The sequence below is a fragment of the Amphiura filiformis genome, chromosome 1 (genome assembly GCF_039555335.1).
Source record: "Amphiura filiformis chromosome 1, Afil_fr2py, whole genome shotgun sequence".
In the NCBI taxonomy this organism is placed as follows: Eukaryota; Metazoa; Echinodermata; class Ophiuroidea; order Amphilepidida; family Amphiuridae; genus Amphiura; species Amphiura filiformis.
The window spans coordinates 22,671,950-22,698,989 of NC_092628.1; the positions used below are offsets into that span (position 1 = coordinate 22,671,950).

A 27,040-nucleotide genomic window follows, 5' to 3' on the forward strand; every position below is an offset into this window, starting at 1 on the left:
AAACAAGTACACCTTTCTTGGTTTCTGATTGGTAGTAGAAGGTTTGGAGTTTATGAGGAGCAACGGGATCCCGTCATGATCACTTATGCCGGGTAATATGGTGGATTTAATCACCAGAGACGGGTTTTTGATAAAAAACAGATCTAACGTGTTGTCTCCCCTCGTGGGACCCACCACGACTTGCTCGAGACCAAAGTCGTTGGACATGTCTATGAGATCTTTACACAGCGTAACCTTGTTTGAACCTGCACGTACCGTCTGGTTCTCCCACAGCACATCCCCCAGATTGAAGTCTCCAGCAAGCCATATGTTGCTAAACTGACTCATGTTAATTTTGGCTAACGAATCTCTGAGATTACTTAGATAATCTCTGTTTGAACTAGGTGGTCTGTAATATGATCCCACTAGTACAGGCTTTGTGCCTGTTATACTTATTTCGATCCACACTATTTCACAGTTTGTATCAAGATCAAAACGCTGTGAGCAAGTAAAGGATGCTTTTAACAGCAATCATTACGCCCCCGCGCATGTATCCTGGTTTAGTTGTTATTCTATCCTTCCTGAACACTGTGTAGGAGTTTGGGAAAATCTCACTACTACTGACAGTATCGTCAATCCAAGTTTCACAACCTATCAAAACATCTGGGTTGTCAACCTCCAAAGACACATTCAATTCGGCCGTCTTACCTCTAATGCTTTGGAAGTTGATTACCATTGCTTTCATAGGTTTATAAGAATTGTTTTTTGGTTTTTGGTATTTTTTCTTCTCCTGTGTGTGTCCCTTATTACCATTATCAATACTTACATTTTGTTTACCTTGGTTTCTGTTTCTTTTTTGTGGTGATGAGGTTGCGAGTGGTGATGCCAGAGGATGGTTTTCCTCGTCAACTGTGTCTAGACTACTAAAGCTGTTCATTGTGTCTATGGACCCAGCCGAAAAAAGGCTGGACGCAAAGTTCGGTAAACCGCATTGGCAGCATATCCACGAACAACTACTATGCTGCTCAAGAATCTCATAGGCACCTGTTTTCATCCCGACACAGTCAACATGAAGCCATCCATCACAGCTATCACAACACACTGCACGCTCTCCCCACAAACAAGGAATATTACATATTTGACATGGAAATTTAGGTTCAGAAATGTTGCGTGAACCGTCTGCTGATGTTGGCCCTGGATTTATTTCACAATCCCCAGATTGCAAAATCAGAATGATGCTGATGTACATCAATGCCATTTTGTACGAGTTTTTACACCTGTATGCATTCTTTATTTTATTTCTAATGAGTAAGCTTAATTGTGAGGGGTAGCAAGCAAACAAGAACTCTGGGTAGAACCTAATATCTGATATTATAAGTGATAACTGAGCGTCGGTACGGTGAATCCTCTTCTCTGGCAATGCCGGGTCCTTCAACCCCGCTCCGAAAATTGACCATACTACAATAAAGAGAGTTACACTACTCACTGTTGCTACTAGTTTACACATAATAATAACATAACACGATATGATGGCACAGAAGAATAATACTTGCGGGTCACCACAAACAATCCAGTGCTACTGAACCCCACGCCCGGCCATTTGGAAAGTTACTCCATTGTACACAACGCTAACGCCGCCATGATGAATCTACACGACTGCATTGTAGCATGGAAGATGAAACTTGACGAGAATCAATCTGGTGAAATCCTACCAAATCCCGGACAATAATCTCTCACAAATCAGAAAGTGCTATGACAAAACGATTTTCAGTTTTGGCTTTCTTTATAATCAAGGAGTTTAATTTGATATAAAATGATGCAGTGCACACCGTCATCATCCCTATATCTTCGTGTTAAAAATTGCCGTGGTAGTACGATAAATCCTCACGTTTTTCAACAACTAGGCCTACGCATGGTGATTTTGAGCTATTTTGTTCGAGATAGGCCGTGCGACTCAGGCTATGCATACAATTTGAGATTTTGAGAGCCGGCCACACTGTTTCTATTCTATGTTTTACGATTTTCGCATGATCAGTATATGGCTGGCCGTAACCGCCACAACGTGGAGCTGCTACGCGTAGCTTACTTTTCGCTTCGCGGAGCTAAATTGACCAATCATGTTAGATCTTTTCATTACGCGGAGCCAGTTGATGCATCATCGTTCCAGAGCGAGAAAACTCTTGCCAAAATTAATGTTTACTATGTGGATTTTAAATGAATCGAATGTAAATAAACCACAAACAGTTGTACAGGATCAATACCATTGTTTGATTAGTGTATAGTCAATGTTACCTTGCATGCATGTGCGATGTGTGTGGCGTGTTTGTTTGTTTGTCTACTGTGTCAGGCCAGGATCACTGACACCCACGGTACTGATACTGTCATACTATCACGGTGATCATATTGTTGAATGTTGTTGACTTTAAAACAATCATGATGCAGTCATGTCTACAGTAGAATTCACCACGACCTTTGAAGGACTTAAACCCCATTAAAAGCTATTAAACCAAGATAACACTCAATGAAAACAGCTCAACTATGTTACATCAGATCTTCTCTGGTTAAATACACACTGCACTTGTGTCTGTTTTACCTGTGCAATGAACAATGAGCTGGTATTATAGTTTCAGTTGGGTGAATGATTATAAAGCGAACGCAAGGTAACAATACTGTCTGGGCTTTTGTTTACGAAATGAGACAATAGTCTGCTTATTGTTAACCAGCGTTCTTGAAAATGAGAAGCATAATGGTTTGCAGACTTAACACGGTTTAGAAATAATTTGTTCATATTTTTTGGTGTTATCTGTCGTTTACATATCCTTCCTAAAACACAAAAGTACCAATATTTCCAAACACCTAAATTAGCTAAAAATTTAGGAAATGTTACAAAACTATATTTTCTAGAATTTCAGAGAATACTTTAAATATTGACTGGTTATTTTTTACACAGTGACGTCATATAGGCAATGGCATAATACTTCTAACATACACTAGGTCACGCGTCAATGGTGAGCGCACTGAGTATTGTGTATAGGAAAACGGGCAGTACCGTAACTACAGTATGTATGGCCTACTACTAGTATATAAAGTAAATCCGAACTGGTTTGCTGAAGGTCGAATTCCGCAGGCCACGCCGCAAAAGATGTACAAATCAGCTCCCGGCGATACACTGCAGATCGCAGAATTGTGTGCATGGTTTACCACCACTCTGCCTAGCTATATAGTTGTGTACAATACTGTATGAGTTTCTTGTGAGTGCATGTCCATCTTAATAATAAGTCGGTTCGTACTTTTCATAAATTACTTTTTGAATCATAACTATCGTGACCGAGGATATCTTGCAACTACGTGAAGCTCGTCTGGCAAATTCTTAATGACTAAATTCGCTTCACGTAATGAGTAAGTCGTACTTGATTGGTCAGTTTTACCTCTGAGTAATGAAAAACTCTAACATGATTGGTCAATTTGGCTCCACGGAACAAAAAGTCAGCTACGCGTAGCAGCTCCACGTTGTGGCGGTTGCGGCCTACCATATCAGTATCCCATATGATATTTCTATTGTAAGAAAATTTTATTTGTTGTCACGTAAATCACAGGTTTCGTTTAAATGTACTAACTGGAAATTAAATGTACTAATTAGTGAGGACCGGTATTTTGCTGTGGATATGTTTAACTGCAATTTGCGGGTAAAAATTTGAAATCCTGGGTAAAAATTTTGATAATATTCAACTCTTTGAGAAAATTATTTTATAAAGGAATGCTGGTAAAACCAGGTGCAATACAATGTACATTATTGACACACTATCACGCTCTTTATCTTTATCAATAATAGAATAATCGATTTCAATCGAATTGAATGCATGAGTTTGTAGTTGACTACTGAGCGACCTAAGCGATCGATTGCTAGCCAATCAGATAGAACTCCTTTTCTTGCGTTCAGTGAAATACCACTCGCCTGTCGCTCACTACCACTACGCCCGTCGCTCACCAACGGAGTATTAAATTTATATTTATCGTTATAGGGCGTCGACGGTGTGCAGTGTTTGATGGCAAAATTTGACTGAATTCACCTTTCAGGGGATGTAATTTTCTTCGACAGGGGTCATGAATATGTCGGTGACTGAAGTCAATTTTTATGACCCCCCTCCATCAGCGGATCATGGGCTAAAATTTTACGACCCCTATCGTGGGTCAAAAATTTTAGGACCCCCCTTCTGTCAAAATTTTAGAGCGGAGTACACGAAGCGCGTTAAAATTTTTGACCATAAGCGTAAAGAAGGCGCACGGAGAGCGCAAAAATCTTGCATTGTATAAAGATTGTGTGCACATTTTGTTCAAAAAAAGTGTAAGAAAAGTTACACCAGTCGCCAGCCCTTAATAATTCTATAACCCCCCTATTTTGATTGCTACAAAAATTATAACCCCCTATTTTTGGTCTTAAAATTCTATGACCCCCCAGTATATTCATGACCCCCCTTCTGAAGAAAATGATAGCCCCTTATACCTATAAGGGGCTCAGCTGTGCAATAATTATGAGCCCTGGAAGGAGGGTAAAATTGGGGGGGCAAGCAAGCGATCCGAGGGGGGGGCAAGCAATTTTGGCACACATTCATGGGGTGCCTTTTAAATAAAATGCTCTAAAAGGCTTAGGAAAACAGTATGGAAACGCTGAAATATGCAAATTTTCATGCTTTCGCTGTGCTCATAACATATCTAGACCTTTTAAGGTTTGCAAATTGGGATCCCAAAAATTTGGCATGTGTTGGGGGCAAAGATTTTGGCAGGCCAAAAGAGGGAGGAAAGCGATTATTTTGCAGGCTGAGAGGGGGCAAGCTATTTTTGGTGGGTCGTTCGGACATTTTATTACCCCGATAATTATTGCACAGCCCTAATATGGCACATAAATGAACCCTGTGGTGTGCAACCGATGGTGGAGGGGGGATTGGGGGCACCAGTGGCAAAACTACACTTTCATTGCAATCAAGGGAACAGCTAGCTGGGGGTAAATCTGCCACCACAGCCAAGGGGGGGGGGGGCTGGGGAATACAGATGCATGTGCTCATTTGGGGGAAGTGGGTGGGCAAGGATTTCAAACCAAGCATGTAACAGCCCCATGCGGGGATTGTGCCACTGTCCCAGCTTTACCCTGACAAATTTTCTAAAATCCTCTTTTTTTTCTTTTTCAGGCCTACTAAAAGGTCAGAGCTACACTGTACAAGTAACAACCAACTGCCAGACACCATTAACCAATGCCACTGTGAGCCATTTCATGTCACATTTTGCAGCGGAGGCAGATGGAAGTCATGGAACAAATGAAATATAAAGGACTGAAATAATGACCGGATTCAGAAACGCACTTCAATCTCACTAATTGAAGAACAATACTTGTGTTGAAAGTCGGGACTCATAAATTAGGTGTAACAAAATGTGTGAAAATTTATTAAGATCTATTATAAATATTAAATAAAATAGATTAGAATTCAATCTAATTCAATTTTAATATATGGGATTAAAATTGCTTAGATTGATTTTTAACCCCTTAGATTAAAATCAAATTAGATGTATTCAAATTAGATTTTTAAAAATCCATCCAAATGTTTTTAGATTAAAAATCAAATAAGATTGAATTCTAGATTGAATATTTCTAATAGATTAGATCCAATTTTGGATTTGTCCCAGATCACAATCACTTAGAGGGAATATGCTGAATTGTATTATAAAAATAAAGACTGCACAAAAAGTAACGCAGCTGTTATAAACATGCCTGTAGCGTTTGAACTAATAATTGTGTTCACAATATTTCAACATAGAAAGAAGGATGATTTATTTACGCGCATTTTGATACCCCATTAGTCCAATCTCGTTCAATATTAACAACACAGCAGTGTTTTTAAAGAAAAATACCCGAATTGAAAGTTGCGGTTATTTGTATTGATATGAAGTCATTGATTGAAACCATTGATTGCTGTAAATGGCAACTTTTAAATTTGTGGTTTTTCTTTAAAAGCACTATGTACTGTGTTATCAGTATTGAGCGACATTTCACAAATGGGGTATCAAAATGAGCGTAAATAAATCATCCTTCTTTCTATGTAGAAATATTGTGGAAACGATTACTAGTTCTGAACTTATAGGCATATTTCAGCTGAGTTACTTTTTGTGCAGACTTTTTATTGGATATCTTCCATCACACAATAGAGGATACATGTAGTAAAAAAATCCCCATCATTTATTATAGTAGGTGTGTTCAACTGTTTTGGTTTGTTGGACTTCCTTCTTCATACTTTTTTAATGAAAAAAATAGTGCTTTTATTTTTTCACTTCCTTACAGATCTCAAAATAAATTAAAACAATGATCAAAGCTACATATTCACCCTGCATTTTTGTTTATTTCATGAACTCTTGTCTTTCTAATAATTATGTACCAGAGAAATAGGTGTAAAAATACATTTAGTAATGAAGTATGAGATAATGAGTGCAAAAAGACCATTTATTTACAGTCTATTGGCAGCCACTAGTCTTTTGAGAAGGCTTTTGTTCAGACCTTCATTTGGGGGGTGGGGGGGACCCTTTGTCAAGGCCATTTGGCACCACTTGTCAAGAGGAATGAAGAACACCTTGAAGTTAACAAAGATCAGGGGCACAAAGGCCAAAACTGAAAAACTGCAGGCAATGGCCCTGACTGAAATTCGAGTCCAGCTTGTGTGTTAATATGGTGCCTTCACAAAAGACTACATTGTAGCATTGACTGACATCGGCTAGTCTTTCCTGAAGGCTTTGGGTGTGAATGCATTGATGCACAGTCACAGCTTTCATGAAAGAAACAGTGTCTGCCAATAATAAACTATGAACACTTACACTCCTTTAAAAGCATTTATAAGTCAAGGGTTTACATGTAGGACCTTCTTTTATTTTAGTTTTATGTTAAGGGTTTACATGTAGGGTCTTCTTTTATTTATTTAATAAATAACAGACATTAACGAGGCCTTATCTGCAATAGCTGCCAAGTGTCATATTTTAGATAAATTATCAAAATGTCTATGGGGCAGCTATTGCAGTTAGGCCTTCTGGTCCTAAACCCTTGATTAGTGGACTGGATACTCATCATATTTACGGGGATGAAGGTAAACCAGTAGCAGCTACTAAACAATTTGGTCTACAATTACTCTATCCTGCATCCGCTAATCCTAAGGTGCGCTTAGTCATAAATGTCACTAGTCCAAGAAAAAAATGGTCGCTAGTCCTAATGGCTGCAGATTTTCCATTGCTAAGGTCTTGTAAACCTTATTTATTTTTGGACTTGTGAACCATTTCCTATTTTTTCGGACTAGCGATCCGTATTTTTGGACTAGGGAACCTTGGCTATACATTGGTTCCCCTCAAGTTCAGTAGTGACGTAGGTGCATATTTTAGTGGGCGCCGTATTGAATCGTGTGCGTATAGTTAATTGTGTAGCAAAAAAAGGGTGGTTCGTGTGGCGCAGCCATGAAAAGACATTGAGCGTCACTGCTGAATTTGAGGCAAACCAAAGAAAAGTGCCTAGAACATTTCCAATAATTCCATGCAACTTTTACAGCCTGTAAGGAACTATGCATTACGATTACATCACATGATGTCAGAGTCATTTGTTGAGGTCCTTATTATTTTAATAATTGGAGCAAACATTTACTAGTTAGTTTATGCACCACATAAATTACTATGCAAGTATTTAAGTTCTCATCAAATGTTCACCCTCCAGAAAAGATTTTCTTCAAAAATTTTAATTGTTGACATAATGTTGGGAAAGTTTTCAATGCATGCGGTGATAGCCCTACTACGGCCTTTTGACTGTGGTGGTCCAAAACCATGCTATATCGTAAAACCTGGCTATATCCAGAGAACTGCTAAACCCAGACTGCTAATTCCCCCTTTTGGGTGGAGCGGTTAGTGGGTTTTAGCAGTTCTCGGATATAGTGTGTTTAAAAAGCCCTATAGTACGGCTAGCAAGTGATGCGACAGATAACAGATGCCAGCTGTTGACTTCCAAACCATCATCCTCTTTGTCTTTCACGAAACCAGTATCCTCAGTAGTACTGCTGCACCTGGAAATTGGAATAAAATAAAATAATAGCCAATGATTAATTATTACACATTATTATCAGGATTATGGTATCTAGGCTGTTTGTGTGCCTTAAGGGGGTACTACACCCCTGCCCAATTTTGTGCCTATTTGTGCATTTTTCTCAAAAATTATAGGGCATTGGGGACAAGTAAGATATGTATATTATAGGGGCAAGGACTACAACTACTGCACTGGAAATTTTATATCAGCACAGACAACAGTTGTGGAGTTACAGTCAAAAATGAGGAAAACCAATATTTGATCAAAAAATCAATAACTACTTGCTTTGAGTTGCTGAATTTTCAGTACAGTAGTTGGGAGTCCTTGCCCTATACATATCTTACTTGTCACCAATGTGCTATAATTTTTATGCGAAAAATGCAAAAAATAAGCACAAAATTGGCCAGGGTGTAGTACTCCCTTAAAGCCTTAACCCTAACACCAGTAAAAACCACAAAATACCACGATGAAAAATTCATAACATGCATTCATCCCAGGGTCCGCGATGACGCAATCAACCGAAGTGTGATATGCTCACAGAATTGCTGGCGGGCAGCAATAACCCGAGCAGCTACCGGTCCGCGATCGTTCGCTTGGCATGCGAGGGGTCAAAGGTTCAATCCAAAAGGTGCCAAGTCAAAATTCTTCTTCTTCTTGAAAAATTCGGATCTTCTCTGACTTCCGATACCAAAAGCATGGGTCAGTGTTAGGGTTAAAAAAGATGTATTTTTCCAGATTAGAGTGTCCTCTACCCCTAACACCAGTAAAAACCACAAAATACCACAATGAAAAATTCATAACATGCATGCATCCCAGGGTCTGCGCTGGCGATCGAAGGCAGGTTGGACAACGGAATTGCTGGCCGGGCAGCAATAACCCGAGCAGCTACCGGTCCGCGATCGTTAAGCTTGCCATGCGAGGGGTCAAAGGTTCGAATCCGGGGTGCCAAGTCAAAATTCTTCTTCTTCTTGAAAAATTCGGATCTTCTCTGACTTCCGATACCAAAAAGCATGGGTCAGTGTTAGGGTTAAAAAAGATGTATTTTTCCAGATTAGAGTGTCCTCTACCCCTAACACCAGTAAAAACCACAAAATACCACAATGAAAAATTCATAACATGCATGCATCCCAGGGTCTGCGATGACGCAATCAACCGAAGTGTGATATGCTCACGGAATTGCTGGCGGGCAGCAATAACCCGAGCAGCTACCGGTCCGCGATCCTTCGCTTGCCATGCGAGGGGTCAAAGGTTCGATTTCCGGGGGGTGCCAAGTCAAAAATTCTTCTTCTTCTTGAAAAATTCGGATCTTCTCTGACTTCCGATACCAAAAAGCATGGGTCAGTGTTAGGGTTAATGTACTATCTTTTTAAATTTTTAGATTTTCCTTCCAAAATGATAAATTATTGTAGCAGAGTCATGATATGCTATTTCAATAGGTGTGAGGTCAAAGGTCATAAAGTCAAAAGTAGTCACTTGCAATCATTTTGCAATTTTAATTTTTTTTTATGAACTGTGAGAGCGGAGACAGATTTAAAGCACTAATCTGTAATTTACTAAGTCTACTAGTCGTGCATAGTTTCATGGGCATAGCCATCTTTTTTAGTAAGGAGGGCAAAATAAAACTTAGGTGGTACACAAAAAACTCAGCATTGCAAAAAAAGTTGCATCATACAATTATACATAGAGAGGTTGTATGTCTTTGAGCTTCTAAAAAGGCTTTATTGGGACGTATACGCAAAAAAATTTCAGTATTTTACACTATTTTCGGTCATGATCAGGTTAATTTCGGTGAAAAGGGTTCCTTGTCCCTTTTCTTTTCTTTTGCCCTTCTGATTTTCTCTTTTATTTTTTTTTTTTGTCAGAGGGCACTTTCATTTCATATATACCTGTCGTGCCTGAGAATTAAATATAGGAACACATAGGAATAAGGTATTGGCATTTTGTGTGGTGTGCTGCACCCCTTGGCTACAACTTTGTAAATGAAATTACTTACATCCTCCTCAATAAGGAAAGCTGTGCTGTTCGGTTGCAGGTGCTTTGCTTCAGCGTGTGTTTATAGTTCAGATTTTTGGAAGATATGCCTTGCAGAATGGACCTTTCGTGTGCCAGTTTCTGGAAAGACAATACAGTATGACATTGTAATTAAAGCCATTGTAACATTTGCTAAGGGAAAGCCCTGAATATTTTTCAAAATTCTGTTTTTACACGATTGCTTTGTAAACATATAGTAGGCCTACATACTCTGCAAAAATCAAGACTTTATGTTTGCTCACTTGCTGTGGGTTGGGATTGAGACTGAAGATGAAGTCAAAATCATATTTTCCTATAGACGAATCAAATTTCACGCATTCCTGCACCTCAATGGCGGCCATAGCATGACGGGGACAAACTATCTCACCTAAAATGTGAAATGATGCGCCCTTGAAGGATATTTTAAACTGCATTCTACCACCCGTGTTACACGCAGACAAAAGAATGATGACAGTTTACAACACAAAAGAATCTCACATCAAATTTTAAGCGGGTTTAATCCACCCAATTGGGCACTCACAACACCTGTTTGGTGCATGCAGGGACCCTAATAAGGCCAAATAAAAAAATAAACATGTTTCACGTCCCCTCCGCTTCCTTTTTGAGGTTTCTTCAAATATATTTTTATTTTTTGAAATTCGGTTATAACTTTTCAAAATATATGTCTAGGAAGTTAGGATGCTTTCTATAGCCTTGTTAAGATACAAGAAACACGTTAGGAAGGTTTTGTGATCATTTGAGGGGGAGTAACTCTCCTCCTTTTTCCAGGCATTATTGTATACGCTAAAACACTGAGCTCTAAGTATGGCTATTTACACCAATTTTGTGATAAAAAATAGAAAATAAAAAGACCCCCTTCCTCCTTTTTTTCGAAAACCCGGACGTGAAACATGTTTTTATTTTACTTGGCCTAATGGCCGACCAAATCCTGACAATGACTTGGCTCGTTGGATTCGTCTATACTATAGCGAATCCTCACTGCCAGTTAAAATTAATGTTGTGTCGTTTAGTTTTACTTGTGCATTAAAAAAATTAATGAGTTATAAAAAGAAACTCACCTTGCAGAGTCGAGGTACAAACAACACACCCAACATACTCAGCCAGGAGAACGGTATACACATACACGACATACACTGTATTGCAATGATCATGAATGTACAGTCATGACATGACAGTGCATGAACAAAAGATCTGTGTGATGCAGTGGTGAATGGGACAAATCTCGTCATGTTTTCGTGTAGTCCGAGGTGCTCTGACGATAACACTCCGATCGCCAGGCAATCTACGTGTAGTAGGCCAGTGGGACAACGAAAACGCTACGTGAACGAGCTAGTTTTCGTGGTATATTCGATGTCCGTGGCCTTAAACTGTCCTTATCCATCATGTCATTTGCTTCTCTAAATATTCAGTGAATTGAATACTAATATTACTATTGCAAACTAGTCCAAGCACGTCGCTAAAATGAGGCAAATAATTCGATTTTCGCAACTGGATACTTCTGTCAGTGTTATGACTGTCGCAAAAACAGCTGATCGAGGTCAGAGGTGAAATCTGTCAATCAAACTACTTTCGCGCATGCGCAAATGGCACACCTGAACTTAGGGAAATATTTTGCCGAAGGCATTGAGGTGGTGTGGGGGCAAGCGGGGGCAAACATAATAACATTACAACAAGTAAATGGACATCCTTCAATGCATGACACATGGCCAATAACACGCCGTATTTTCATGCATAGCTTGGTATGGGCTAAATGCATGTACCCCATTTTTGAGAATCTCCTGTTCCTAACAGAAACAAATTTTTGATAAGGCCATATAAAATTAATATTTTGGTTCTCGTCCAGAGGATTTTCATGAATTGATGAGGGAGGGAGGTGTTTTTTTCAATGTAAAATCAGCATTGTCAGTAGTTTTTGGTCTTTTCCAACAGTGCTCGAGGAAACGATGAGGCACTTTTTTTTTTTTTTTTCAAATGAGAGATTCTGAGGATAAACCCCTAGAGTACCACAAAAAGACTTGGAAGTGGACCTTGTTCTCTAATAAACTTATTTATATGTATGAAAAATTCATAAATCATTCCAAAGTCTAAAATAATTGAAAAATCTAAAAAAAAAAAAAAAAAAATCTGATAAATCCCAGAAATTGAGGAGGGAGGGGACGAGAACCAAAACATTAATTTTATACGGCCTAAAGTAACTGTTTCCTATGTAAATTCAATATTTCCTCTAACCATCAATACCAAACATGTATTCTTTTGTGAAAAAAATATGCATGCTTCGAAACCTATAAGTTTTACAACTCGCCACCCTCTGTTCCGGTCAAGTTCCATTGAAAACACATGCTCTGGGAATTACCCACCGATGAAGCGAAACCTCAACGGCCGGAGTCGATTTATGTGTCACTCATCCACTCCATAGCAATAGTAACACGCCCAATAGTTTCTGTCGACCCTAAAGCACATTCGAGCCAAATATCAAGGCATTCGACATATTTTTACCATAGGTACCTGTCCAATATTCATAGGCATCTTTCGATCTCAAACATTCCATCAAATAACATGCTAATGACCCACTCTGCAGCGCGTGATCGACTCATTTTATGAATGGCATGACGTCATTATACACACATAGCGGTAATGACGATCTGGGAGCACGCACTTTCAATTGGGGGGTTTATATCGCTTTTCGTGCAATTTTTAATGGTACTATAATATTCATTGATAGTTTAAAGCAATTGGTTTCTGGTTTTTATTACCTTTTTCCTTGCATCGTGACTTAATAATGAAATATTATCAGTATTCCAAAATTAAGTTTTAGAATTTGGGAAACATTACGTTGAAATAAAATCTGTGAATATAAACTAAATAAAATATTCCGGTTCATTTACTAAATACACGATGCAATGTTCGGCCGGGCTTGATGGGTAGGCCTAGTTTTTGTATTTTGGAAATTCTGTTTATTGGTTTTCTTTTCCGTAGGTCTTTACAATTTATGAACAGATATTAAAGAAGAAAAATATTCCATTTATTTGCGTTTTTGCAATAAAATAAATGCCTTCGTCGAGGGCATCACGAATCACGTCACCCCTCCCCGAATAATGATTGCAGTTTCTCCTTGGTCCGTAACTCATTTGTTTGTCCATGTTGATGATGAGCATGCGCTGTGCGGTTCTCTCTATCTCATTTACATACGAAATTGATTGCTTTCATGGGGTCACATCAGGTCAATACGTGATAGCTCAACGACCAACTGTTGTTTATTCATTACTTCTGAAACAGCAGCGCGTTTTGATTGGACCCTTTGGCTGTATGTAAATTAAGCAAGGCTAATTATAGTTTGTCATCATGCCTGTGTTAACTTGTTGTAATGAATGAGAGGGCAGGAATGCAGCACCTTTTGGCGACAAAAGAAGTGTATGGTACAAATGCGCGCGAAGCGCGTGAAAATTTTTGGCATATTGAAGCTAAACTGGTGACATATGGTAAAAAAAAGTGGAATAAATGCGCGCGAAGCGCGCAAAAATTTGTGTTTTTTAAGGTTAAAATGACCAGATATGAGGTTAATTAATAACTCTCAGAAGTAGGCCTACTTTAACTTTTTCATTTGGGGGGGCAAACAGGGGCAAGGGTTCAAAATGGGGGGCTCCAGCCCCCCTGCCCCCCGCTGGGGCAGGAATGTCATCTTACATGCATGATGCAGTCATGTCTACAGTAGAATTCATCTCGACCTTTGCAGGACTTAACCCCATTAAAAGCTATTAAACCAAGATAACACTCATTGAAACAGCTCAACTGATTAAATCGGATCTTCTCTGGTTGTGCACAAGTGTCTGTTTTCATGTGCGATATCGCAATAAAGCTGGTATTCATAGCTTCAGTTGGGTAACCGATTATAAAGGAAACGAAAGGAAACAATGGTATGTGTACCTTTGTTCACGAAATGAGACAATGGCGTGCTTTTTGTAAACCAGCATTCTTGAAAATGAGCAACATAATGATTGTTGACTTAAGGGCTGGGGTATGAACGTTTGGACAGTATTTATTTTGGGACATTACAGCACATCAGACATATCGAATTGCATTCTGAATACGAAGAATGTCATTCTGATATCAAATAATTTTGATTTTTTGAAATTCACAATTTAATACACATTTTATGGCAAATCATTAAAATTGATATTTTTGATATTTAACAGTACTTGAAGTAAACTTTATAAATCTGATGATTTATACTTAAAGTGTATGTAGGTGGGATAAAAAGCCGACGATCAATTGAAAATTTTGACCTTTCGTATTGAAGATATGGATTTTTTTTCCCAAAACACCAAACAAAAATAAGGTCTTTTTGGGAAAAAATCCATATCTTCAATATGAAAGGTCAAAATTTTCAATTGACCGTCGGCTTTTCCTCCCTGCTACATACACTTTAAGAATATATCATTAGATTTATATAATTTACTTCGAGGACTGTTATATATCAAACATTTGAAAAATATCAAATTTTTATAATTTGTCATAAAATTTGTATTATATTGTGATTTTCAAAAAATGAAAATTATTTCATATCAGAAAGACATGCTTCGTATTCAGAATGCAATTCGATAGGTCTGAGGTGCTCTCATGTCCCACAAAAATACTGTCAAAACGCAATAAACGCTCATTTTAGATCCCTTAACACGGGTTGGAAATAATTTCTTCATATTTTTTGGTGTTATCTGTCGTTTACATATCCTTCCTAAAACACCAAAGTACGAGTATTTCCAAACATCTAAATTAGCTAAAAATTTAGGACATGTTACAAAACTATATTGTCTAGAATTTTAGAAGAGTACTTTTAATATTGGCCGGTTATTTTTCACACAGCGACGTTTACTAGGCAATGTACTATTACCTATATCATTAACTAAAACACCAAAGTACGAATATTTCCAAACATCTAAATTAGCTAAAATTTAGGACATGTTAAAAACTATATTTTCTAGAACTTTAGAAGAGTACTTTTAATATTGGCCGGTTATTTTTCACACAGCGACGTTAACTAGTCATATCCCCATACTTTTAACGTAGGGCTATTTGTAGGGGTCACGCGTCAATGGGAAAGAGCACTGTGTATTGTGTATAGGAAAACGGACAGTAACTGCAGTATGGATAGCAAAATGAAGATCAATGCCATTTTGCTGTGTTATCTATAGGTTACAAAACATCCAGGAAAGTTGAAAAAGATAGTGCAAAGTTGCTGCAAACTATTTTATTTGAATTGTACTACCAAACGAACATTTTGAAACCAAAATCGAAGCATTTTTAGGTTTTTGACCCCTGTTGATTCAAAAATTTGACCTTTGACCTTTTTGGTAATAACAAAAGAATGGAACGTCTCAGATAGGTCAAACTATACATTTTCTGAATACTAGAGGATTGGTATGATCGGTCAGTTTAAATAAAATTTGAGCAAGTTTGAAGTTCAACACCTGTACAAAGTTCCGGTGGCTGTAGGGTGGGCAGGTTGTGCGAGTACTGATCTGGGGGGAACCGTAAGGGAAAAAAAGAGAAAGGAAGGGGGACAGATAAAGAAAAGAAGGGAAAAGAAAGGGAAAGAAGGAGAAAAGGAATAAGGCCGGGGAATAAGGGGAAAGAAAATGAGAAAAAATGAAAAGAAAGCCTTCTCTCTAAATGTGAAAGAGTGAAAAACAGCTCAAAAAATGTGGTTTTTCCACTCCTCCTTGGAGCTGTATGAGTGACCACTCCTTTTAGAGTGAAATTCACTCTTCAAAAGAGTGAGGAAATTCACTCGAAAAAAAGAGTGAATAAAATCACTCTTTAGTGAGAGTGAATTTCACTCCAAAAGGAGTGGTCACTCATACAGCTCCAAAGAGGAGTGGAAAAACCACTCTTTTGAGTTAATAGCTCTGAAATAAAGAAGTGAATGAGACTGACAAAAATAATCACAGAAATAGGCACAAAATGTTCATTCATTCATGTATTTTTGTGAGCAAAGGAATTACAACACAATAAGTGTTATTACATGTTAATTAAGATTAAAATGGTAATGTTGGCATGATTAAAAGCTTACCCAGTGGGCACAGGTTAGGATTTCGACGTTGTATCAACGTTGATACAACGTCGAAATCTAACCTAACCAGATTTCAACCTGATTTCAACCTAGAGATTGGTTGAAATCAGGTTGAAATTTCAACGTCGATACAACGTTGAAATTTCAACCTGATTTCAACCAACTTTCAATGCAAAAAATTAAGAAGGTTGAAATCAGGTTGAACTTCAACGTTGATACAACGTTGAAATTTCAACCTGATTTCAACCAATGTTTCAACGCACAACTTAATGGCCTTTTTAATACATAAAGTATTATTAGGACGAAATAGGCATATGCTTAGTATATTAACATTAAGTAAATTATATCCATGCCGCATGATCTCCCGATTTATACCGTAGGTACTTCCGTTTCTCTTCTTCAAAAGTGGCCCGCCGCGGCGTTCACTACCTCCAACAAGCATGTAATGACTTACGCGAAAACACCGGGTGGTACGGGGTATGCTACACGGCCCCGTCGCCGCTCAATTGGCGGGCTGATGTTGATATGGGAATTGCTACAACTTGGTGGAAGCTGGTGCGACAAACACTTGTTGGGGGATGCAAAAAGGGGAGCGGGGGGGGTGCTTAAAAGTTTGACCCTTCTAGGGGGTGGCCTTGAAAAACAGAAACTAAAAATTTTCCTGTGAAAATAATTGAGTTTACATGATTTTCGATGGGATTGACCCATAATTTTTATGTCAAAAGGGGACCCTGAACTATTTGAGAACTGATAATTTTTTTTGCATCAGACCCCCTAACAAGTGTTTTTGAACGGTCCCTAATAGGCCTATTGTTATTTCGCATAATCGTTTAACCATTTTACTAACACGTGATATCACCCCGGGTAATGCCCGGGTATCACCGTCGTCGTAGCCGGGCGTCAGAGGTGCAGAGGTCGGCACCCATACGCGGGTGTGGAGTGAGTGGGCCGTACGCAGCGGTCATGTAGTCGGGCCACTAGCCCCTGGCTGGAGCCGGCCGCATCATAGGCCTCTATGTTGTCGATCGAAAGCAGGAGAGGGGGAACGCACTCTCTTCATTTTTTCATGGGACGGCAAGTGTTTATAGGTATAGGCCTATACACGCACGTTTGGCAAGCTATTGTAGGTGGGCGCGTACGCTCGCGCACATTGCCGGTAGGCCCTACACACACGCTGCTTCGCAAGTGTTGGTGAGTACGTGCGCACGCGGGTTCGCAAATGTTTGCGAGCACGCACTCACGTTTGCAAGTTTTCATCGTGCACGCTTGCGAACATTGCCGGTATGTATGACACGCTCGCAAGTGTTTGCAAGGCACGCACGTCGCGTGCACAAGTGTTTGCATGCTGCACGCATGCGCAATCTCAAGTGGTTAGATGATATTGCGGTATATGGGTACGCATGCACATGCTCAAGTGTTGTGGGTACGCACATGCGTTCGCGAGTTATTGCGGGTACGCACGCGCGTACACAAGTACTTGCAAGTACAAACGTCGCTCGCAAGTGTTTATGGGCACGCATTTGGCATGCGAGTTCGCAAGTGTTTTCGTGTTTGCATGTGCGTTCGCAAGTGTTTATGAGTACTCTCGTGTGTGCGCAGGTTATTTGCATGTGCGCATGCCCATTCGCAAGTATTTGAAAGTACGCACACGTGTGCGCAAGTGTTTGCATGTACACACTCGTTCGCAAGTGTTTATGCGTACGCATGCACGTTCGCAAGTGTTTGCAAGTACGCAAGCGTGTGCGCAAGTGTTTATGGGTACGCACGCACATGTGCAAGTGTTTATGGATACGCACCTGCGTTCAAAAGTTATTTCGGGTACGCACGTGCGTGCGCAGGTGTTTGCAAGTACGTCTCGCTTTCGCCCAACACTATGGGATATTGCCCAATGTACAGCAGTGAAAGTAAATGGAGTTACACACGTACGAGTGACGTACATGAACTCGAGGCCTAAATTTGCAAATAAAACAGGTTAGTAAACATTTAAATTTTCTTTAAAAGTCTACTTGAATTTTGGACATATTGCAGCATGTATATTTCAACTTGTTTTTCCATTTTGCATCATCAGGATATGTTAAAATAGTTAAGCTTACTAAGCAGTTAAGATACATGCCTGCGCAATGCGAGGGTATCCGTGAGCAAATTCGTTGTTAGTGTTTTTCGAGCAACTTGCCTGCTGCATGCTGTATATACGATGAATGCACCATTAGACAGACATGATACAGTCATGACAGTGCCTTGACTTGTACTTTGTAGAAGACTCGGTCAGTTTGGAATATTTGCTGTGGCAATCCAATGCAAATGTAACAAACTAGGCATGCTAGGCCCCTAGCCCTAGTCATATCGTACAGTAAAAGGTCTTGCTTGGTACTGCTGGGAGCATAGATAGGTGAACCCTAGGCCCTATACTACGTCCTAGTCATGTTCATGTCATGTGCATGATGTGCTAGGTCGTGTATTAAATGATTTTATATTTAGACATTACGTTACCGGTAGGGGAGTCTAGGTTGTAACTCCGTCAAGTTTTTTGATAACATAAATTTCAATGTCAATAACAATGATTTATGAAGAAAAAGATACAGGGCCCAGGGGCCTATAAATATGGCTAGGCGTATTAGTAGTAGGGCCTACCAGTAATATTTAGTTAGTAATGTTAGGGCTAGGCTAGTGGAATTTGTTGAATAAAGTTCTTTTCAAATAAATAGGGCTTTGGGCTCGGATAGCGACGTTTTCACGCAGGCCCCCTATTTTGTGTGAGACCTGAGAGCACATCAGACATCTAATTGCATTTTGAATACGAGGAATATCCTTCTAATATCAAATAATTTTTATTTTGTGAAATTCGATATACTATTTTTTTTTAATGTATAATATTTTATGGCAAATGATTATCATTAAAAATTGATATTTTTGAAACAGTCCTCGAAGTAAATTGTATAAATCTAATGATATGTGGGGAAAATATATATCTTCAATATGAAAGGTCAAAACTTTCAATTGATAGTCGGCTTTTCATCCATCCCAGGTACATACACTTAAATTAGGATTTCGTGATCCTATCATCCTCTTTTTATGATATTTATCAATAGTTAATAATCCACGAAAAAAGCGTATTCCCAAAATTTCAGTTGATTCCGATTTTGCGTTAGCGAGTTATGCATGATTATGTGTATTTTTAATATACTGGTCTATATTATAGGCCATTGTTGTAATTTCGTTCTGGACATACCAGAACGAAATTTAAATTTGACGATATTTTTGCTAAACAAATTAATTAATCTGCAAGAAAATTTTGGTACATAAACAGTATGTAGCCAGAGGTTTCCAGTGGTATAAAAATCTCAACTTTTTCGGAGAAAAGTGGGGATGACCGGATGAGGCTTTGGATTTATTAAGTTTACTTTGAGGACTGTTAAATGTCAAAAGTTGCAATTTTTAATAATTTGCCCTAAATTTTTTTTTATTGTATCGCAAATTTCAAAAAATCGAATTTATAAATATCAGAAGGACATTCCCCGTATTCAAAATTTTCGATATGTCTGATGTGCTTTCAGGTCCCACAAAAAATCTGTGCAAAGGTATAGAGCCATTTGAACAGAGGCCACTTTGCATACAAAGTGTAGGAAAATTTATTAGTATTGTGCACCCGGAAGAAGACCTTAAAAACCTATTCTATATTGCCTATATTACTGAGATGTCAAACAGGTTTATACCGGCCGGATTGATCCCGGTTCCTAAGCTAAAGACGTTTGGAATTTCTAACTTTTTCACGTAATCTCTGTATTAATTAAGGACTGAAATTTCATTTGAGTTTCAGTTTTGGGGAACTTTACAGATTCAGTTTTTTATTAAAAAAATGTTGAAAGGCGACGCCGCTATTTCAACGGCAAAACTAGCATTAAAACTTGTTCCGTTAGCAGTAATTCGGTCAGGGCCTACTTTTCTTGTGAAATCGATTTGTATAATTTCATATCTATTTTAGTCATTAATAGGTTAGCATCTTTGATTTAAATCAGAACATGCCGACTTCACGAAGAATATATCCGGAGAACATAGCCATATACTTTTAACCGGAACTCATCACAATTGCACCTTTCGCGCAGTGATTTGGTGTAATGCGCCCTTAGTCTGACTTGCCATTCAATGTAAATCAGCTCAGCGAACTCAGTTTTGTTTTTAAACATGTATAGAAACTAGAGCATAACTAAGTTACAATTTCCCTCTTTTTGGTCCGAAGAATGGCCCTAAGAATTGTATAGCAGAATGACCCTATAAACAGTCGGGAGTAACTGGTCTACCTTCAGTAGGGCTATCTTACATTACGCATATTTAATCATACTGCATAGGCCTATCTATGCCAAATATAATGTTTCTGTGTAAATTATGGAAATAGTTGTGTTTTTATTTTAAATGATAATCCCTAAATTGTTATTTTTGTCGTTACAGCTGACGTGTCGTTGCGCCACATGATAAAGGAATCAAAACAAGATCAGTGAAGATTGGCCATGCAATAGACAGACTATAATAGTCCATGACAATGTACAATGTATAAAGCATCAAGAAAATTGACTTAACATCAGAAAGGTTAGATGCAGCCAAAGATTTCGGATGAACTGGCCACTTGAGAGAGCCATAATTTTAAAAGAATGGCATGGAGCAACTCCTAGATCAACCCTCCTTCTTCCTGCAAATTCTGCCTTTGGGTCCATCGAAGAGCAGTTAGTGCCAGGACTGTGCCACCGTGCCACGTACTACTCATCAGTTCAAGTTCTAACCTTGTTAGTCATGAAGGGTCAAAGGGTCCTTCATTCCATATATATCCCGCAGATGGAATGTACTCCCGCCTCAAATTCCAGGAATTGTGAAACGGACCAGCTTCAAAACGGAGGTTAACAGCTATCTAGGCGCCAACCTATCAGCTTAATGAAAACAGCTGCTATTGCCTTGATATGTGTCTTAACATGATACAAAGAAAGAAGGTGAACAACTAAGCAAGCAATACAGATTCTGGTCTAGATTTTCTTGATATTGGTAGTGATGACATCATCAATGCGAAATAAGCCTACTGATAGGGTTGACGTTTTCGATGCTTATCTCCTTCAGCTAAAACTGAGCACAAGGATCCTTTGAACATGTGTTGAAGGGTGGAGTGCAAGCGCAGAACAGTTCCAAAACTATTGATCACATCCTCTGTATGATCTGATCATCAATCTAAGAAAGTATAGTGTGAAGTTCTTCCATGAGAAATAATCTGTCAACAATTTCCAGTTTAGTTAACGTATCAAAAGTCAAGACTTAGAAACCATATGTTAAAGATACCTTGCATGATATCAGAAGTTTTAAGTAAGTTGTAACGTGAAAAGAAGATTTTTACGCGTTTTCTTCAAGTTAATATTGAATGGATTTTCCAAATGCTCAAGCCGGGGAAACCCCTTATTAACATTAAATACGAGGTTCATTCAAAAAGTTCTACCTCCATCGTCACCTCTCTATCTTACGTGTCAGGCAATTGAAATTAAACATCCCAGCAAAGACAAAATGTTTTCGAGATCATTCGCAAAAGGTTATAAAAGGTTCTCAGAAAACGTTTAAATGTCGGGTTACATAAAGGTTATATTAAGGGTATAAAACGTTTTCATAACATTAAAAAACATTTTTTGATAATCTTCTGCCCAGCAAACATAAAATGTATTACAGAAACGTTTAAATGTCGGGTTATATAAAGGGTATAAAAACGTTTTAATAACAATCCAAAAACATTTTTGAAAACTTGATACAACTTCATTCTGAACAGAATGTTATTTTGGGGTTGAACAAATATTTTGCGAAAAATGTTTGCCTAAAATATTTGCAATAACGTTTTAAAAACGTTTTAATGACATTTATATAACCCGACATTTAAATGTTATTAAAACGTTTTGAAAAAAAAAAAATTAAGAACATTTCTGTGTTTGCTGGATGCAAATATTTTAACATAATTAGTTATTTATGTGTTGACAAAATATTTGGCAAAAATGTTTGCATTGATAGTTTACAATAGCATTTTGAAAACATTGTTAAAATATTGTTGCAGTGTGTTTTTATACAAAACGTTTAAAACGTTTTCATGACCTTTATTATAACCCGACATTTTAATGTTATAAATACGTTTTTACCTAAGCCAAAAGCCAAAATATAACTTATCTAAAACGATTTTAAAACGTTTTTGTGTTTGCTGGGATGATTATACCCTTACATCTTGGCTACAAAATAAAAGTTATTAAATGTAATGTTTGGTTTTTAAAATGTGTTTGTTGAAGCGAATACAGATTTGGTGCGCCGGAAACGGTCTGAAAAAAAAAAAGGCAAGTTTGATTTAAAAGGTGGCCTACATCTATGTGGAAGTCATTACAGATTTATTTCTGAAAATAATTAAATTGCTGTATTTGTGTTCAAATACTTTAATCAATATCTAATGCTTGCATGTAGTGTAATTTAACTGGGTATCGTGTATTTTGCACCCTCAATTCAGCATGATCAGTGCTTTAATTAGAGCCTATGTGAGCTGATAAATTTGGCGGCCATTTAGGATTTGAAGGTTAAAAGTAGGTCCAATCATCAAATTGAGGCTTATTACGGTAAACTGATATGAAAAGGTGAGAAATTGATTTTTGGACAAAATGTGATTTTTGGTCAAAATGAGATTTTTGCTCAACAATGAGATTTTTGGTCAAAAATGAGATTTTTGGTCAAAAAGTAGATTTTTAGTCAAAATGAGATTTCTGGTCAAAAATGAGATTTTTGGTCAAAATGAGATTTTTGGTCAAAAATGAGATTTTTGGTCAAAAATGAGATTTTTAGTCAAAAATGAGATTTTTGGTCAAAAAGTAGAGATTTTTGGTCAAAATGAAATTTTTGGTCAAAATGAGATTTTTGGTCAAAAATGAGATTTTTAGTCAAAATCTCATTTTGACCAAAATGAGATTTTTTTAGTCAAAATGAGATTTTTGGTCAAATATGAGATTTTTGGTCAAAATTGTGAATTTTCGTCAAAAATGTGATTTTAAGTTTTAAAAAAAAGTGATTTTGGGTCAAAAATGGGTGCATACTGCACGGGGCCCTCTGCACCGACCACAACGCATGACCGCTGCGCACGACCTACCAACTCCACACCGGGTTGCCTCCCGCGCGGGCTCCCGCGTATGAGTGCCAACTGCGCATTCTGCACCGACTACGATGCGGGCGATATACCCGTGGCAATTCCCCAGGGCGATACCAGGCCTATAATCATGATATAATACACCAGCCGGCCGATTGTGAAACTGTACACGGGTAAGTATCAATTTATTACTATTATTTAGTAATTAGGCCCTATATTTGAATGATAATTTACAAAATCGGGTTATAATCAGGTTGAAATCGGGTTGAAATCGGGTTGAAATCAGGTTGAAATCAGGTTGAATTTCGACGTTGATACAACGTCGATACAACGTTGTATCAAGGTTGATGCCCATTTGCAAATACAACGTGATTTCAACCTTATTTCAACGTCGAAATCGGACGTTGATACAACGTCGATACAACGTCAGAAACTGACCCGTGTGCCCACTGGGTAGTGACGTAGGACTATGGGCCTAGCATCACACATACAGATAGACGTGCTGCAGTATATAAACATGATAAATTAGAGACTGGTCAGAGATAACAGGCCTATGCTTTGGCCTGACCCTATAGCCTAAGCCTAGCTAGAGGCCTATAGTCCTCTGACTTTTGGCATCATACATGCAGATATAATGTGCTGCAGTATATAAACATGATAAATTAGAGACTGGTCAGAGATAACAGGCCTATGCTTTGGCCTGACCCTATAGCCTAAGCCTAGCTAGAGGCCTATAGTCCTCTGACTTTTGGCATCACACATGCAGATATAATGTGCTGCAGTATATAAACATGATAAATTAGAGACTGGTCAGAGATAACAGACCTATGCTTTGGCCTGACCCTATAGCCTAAGCCTAGCTAGGTATGGCCTGGCCTTGCTGCATGTGATCCTGTGGCTACTGGTATGTATAGCATGACTAGCGCATCGGACTCGGAGATGTGATCGGGTACATTATACTAACAATAAAAAGGCTGACGCAGTATAACAAACATTACAATTATTACACAAGTACACTCAATCATTTACAGGTTTATGAAGTAATACATGTACCAGGTATGCATAGCAGTGCATGAGTGTGCTACCGTAATGCCGGACCGACAATGTGAATCAATGTGTTCAACAAATGAAGAAGCTTCATGGGTACAATTATCACCTTTGAGACAGTAACATCAGATTTTTAGTTGTCGATTACAATCTGCAATGATTCAACATATAAATAAAATAGTTCAACGTATACTTACCGACGAAAATATTGGCTATTTCTTCGCCAAACTGCTACTGACAACTCCACCACCATTGCTGCAACGACTATTCGCCGAATGAATAATCACAATTTTTTCGTGGCTCTCAGCGTGAAAATCCGGCTTTCTGATTGGCTGTACGAACTGTGGATTCACTCCGCAAAGAGTGATTACACAGCCGTGACGTTAGTCACGGCTGTGTCTTTTTTCTTACAGGTTCTTTACACAGCCGTGACGTTAGTCACGGCTGTGTCTTTTTTTCTTACAGGTTCTTTCTTCTTTCTTCTTTCTTCTTTCTTCTTTCTGCCGACCACTACATTTGCTCTAGCACTTACATGCTTACACCGATTTTAACCTAACTTTGTCACAACCATCATTGACCATGCCCCTACATGTCATATGAAACTCGTGGGGTCAAAGGTCACGCAGGGTCATAGGGGTCAAAAACGTGATTTCAACTCAAAATGCTTCTTCTCTCACAGATTACGTAGGACAGTGACACCACTTGCACACATGCATTGTTATTATCTTGTGTCTATGGGGTCCTCACAGATTTGGGGTCAAAGGTCATTAAGGGGTCACTTCCGGTATAAAACGAAAAAACTTCAATTTTTTTTATTTGCTAAGAAAAACATAGGACAGTAACGGTATGTTCACACATAAATTGTAGTTACCCTGTGTATATGTGGTATTTTTTAATTTAGGGTCAAAGGTCATTTAGGGGCCACTTCCGGTATAAAACGAAATACCTTTAAAATGCTTCTTCTCCCACAAATTACGTAGGACAGTGACACCACTTTCACACATGAATTGTTATTACCCAGTGTCTATGGGGTCCTCATAGATTTGGGGTCAAATGTCATTAAGGGGTCACTTCCGGTATAAAACGAAAAACCGTCAAAAATTTTTATTTGCTAAGAAAAACATAGGAGAGTAACGATATGTTCACACATGAATTGTGGGTACCCAATTCATATGTGGTATTTTTTTATTTGGGGTCAAATGTCATTAAGGGGTCACTTCCGGTCTGAGACGAAAAACCTTCAAAATGCCCCTTCTGCCACAAGTAACATAGCAAAGTGGTGCCACATGCACCCATGCATTGACATTAGCCAATGTCTATGGCCGTTTTCATATATTTTGGGGTCAAAGGTCATTAGGGGTAATAACACGGCTGTGTTCGTGGGTTAGACCACAGCTTAGTCTAGTTCTTCTTTCTTCTTCTTCTGCCGACCACTACATTTGCTCTAGCACTTACATGCTTACACCGATTTTGACCTAACTTGGTCACAACCATCATTGACCATGCCCCTACAAGTCATATGAAACTCGTGGGGTCAAAGGTCACGCAGGGGTCATAGGGGTCAAAAACGTGATTTCAACTCAAAATGCTTCTTCTCTCACAGATTACGTAGGAGAGTGACACCACTTGCACACATGCATTGTTATTATCTAGTGTCTATGGGGTCCTCACAGATTTGGGGTCAAAGGTCATTAAGGGGTCACTTCCGGTATAAAACGAAAAACCGTCAAAATTTTTTATTTGCTAAGAAAAACATAGGACAGTAACGGTATGTTCACACATAAATTGTAGTTACCCTGTGTATATGTGGTATTTTTTTATTTAGGGTCAAAGGTCATTAAGGGGCCACTTCCGGTATAAAACGAAATACTTTTAAAATGCTTCTTCTCCCACAAATTACGTAGGACAGTGACACCACTTGCACATATGCATTGTTATTACCCAGTGTCTATGGGGTCCTCACATATTTGGGGTCAAAGGTCATTAAGGGGTCACTTCCGGTATAAAACGAAAAACCTTCAAAATTTTTTATTTGCTAAGAAAAACATAGGACAGTAACGGTATGTTCACACATGAATTATGGGTACCCAATTCATATGTGGTATTTTTTTATTTCGGGTCAAAGGTCATTAAGGGGTCACTTCCGGCCTGAGACGAAAAACCTTCAAAATGCCCCTTCTGCCACAAATAACATAGCAAAGTGATGCCACGTGCACCCATGCATTGACATTAGACAATGTCTATGGGGTTTCATATATTTTGGGGTCAAAGGTCATTGGGGGTTACAACACGGCTGTGTTCGTGGTCTTAGACCACAGCTAAGTCTAGTTGTAATTTCACTCTGAAATTGAGCGGTAATTTTGGATCACTCTGTAAGGAGTGAATCTACATTGACCGAGTAGAAGCTTTTTTTCACTCTAAAAGAACGACTAACCGCTCGAATAGAGTGAGAATGAAATCACTCCAAGTTCCGAGTGAAATTTTCACTCTTTTACATTTAGAGAGTTGAATGTGTTCCATGTGATTTCCGTATACCTTCAGTAACGGGGTGGGGGCAGAGGGGCCACCTGCCCTGGGCGCCACCTTTAGGGGGCCGAATTGACCAAATCAGCATCGATTCTGCGCCCACTCCAAGCGATGAAAGTCAAAATTCATCATTTCAGCACAAAATCATTTG

At 38.6% G+C, this 27,040-nt stretch overlaps 1 protein-coding gene across 1 annotated transcript; it reads right to left on the reverse strand.

The window, feature by feature from the left end:
- Window positions 1–7,785: 7,785 nt before the first annotated feature.
- On the reverse strand, window positions 7,786–11,744 carry LOC140170972 (uncharacterized). Its single transcript, XM_072194191.1, has 3 exons — window positions 11,170–11,744; window positions 10,074–10,192; window positions 7,786–8,060 (listed from the first exon to the last, which is right to left on the reverse strand). The coding sequence occupies exons 1-3, from the start codon at window positions 11,338–11,340 to the stop codon at window positions 7,913–7,915; spliced, it is 438 nt and encodes a 145-aa protein (XP_072050292.1). The 5' UTR covers window positions 11,341–11,744; the 3' UTR covers window positions 7,786–7,912.
- Between the last annotated feature and the right edge of the window lie 15,296 nt (window positions 11,745–27,040).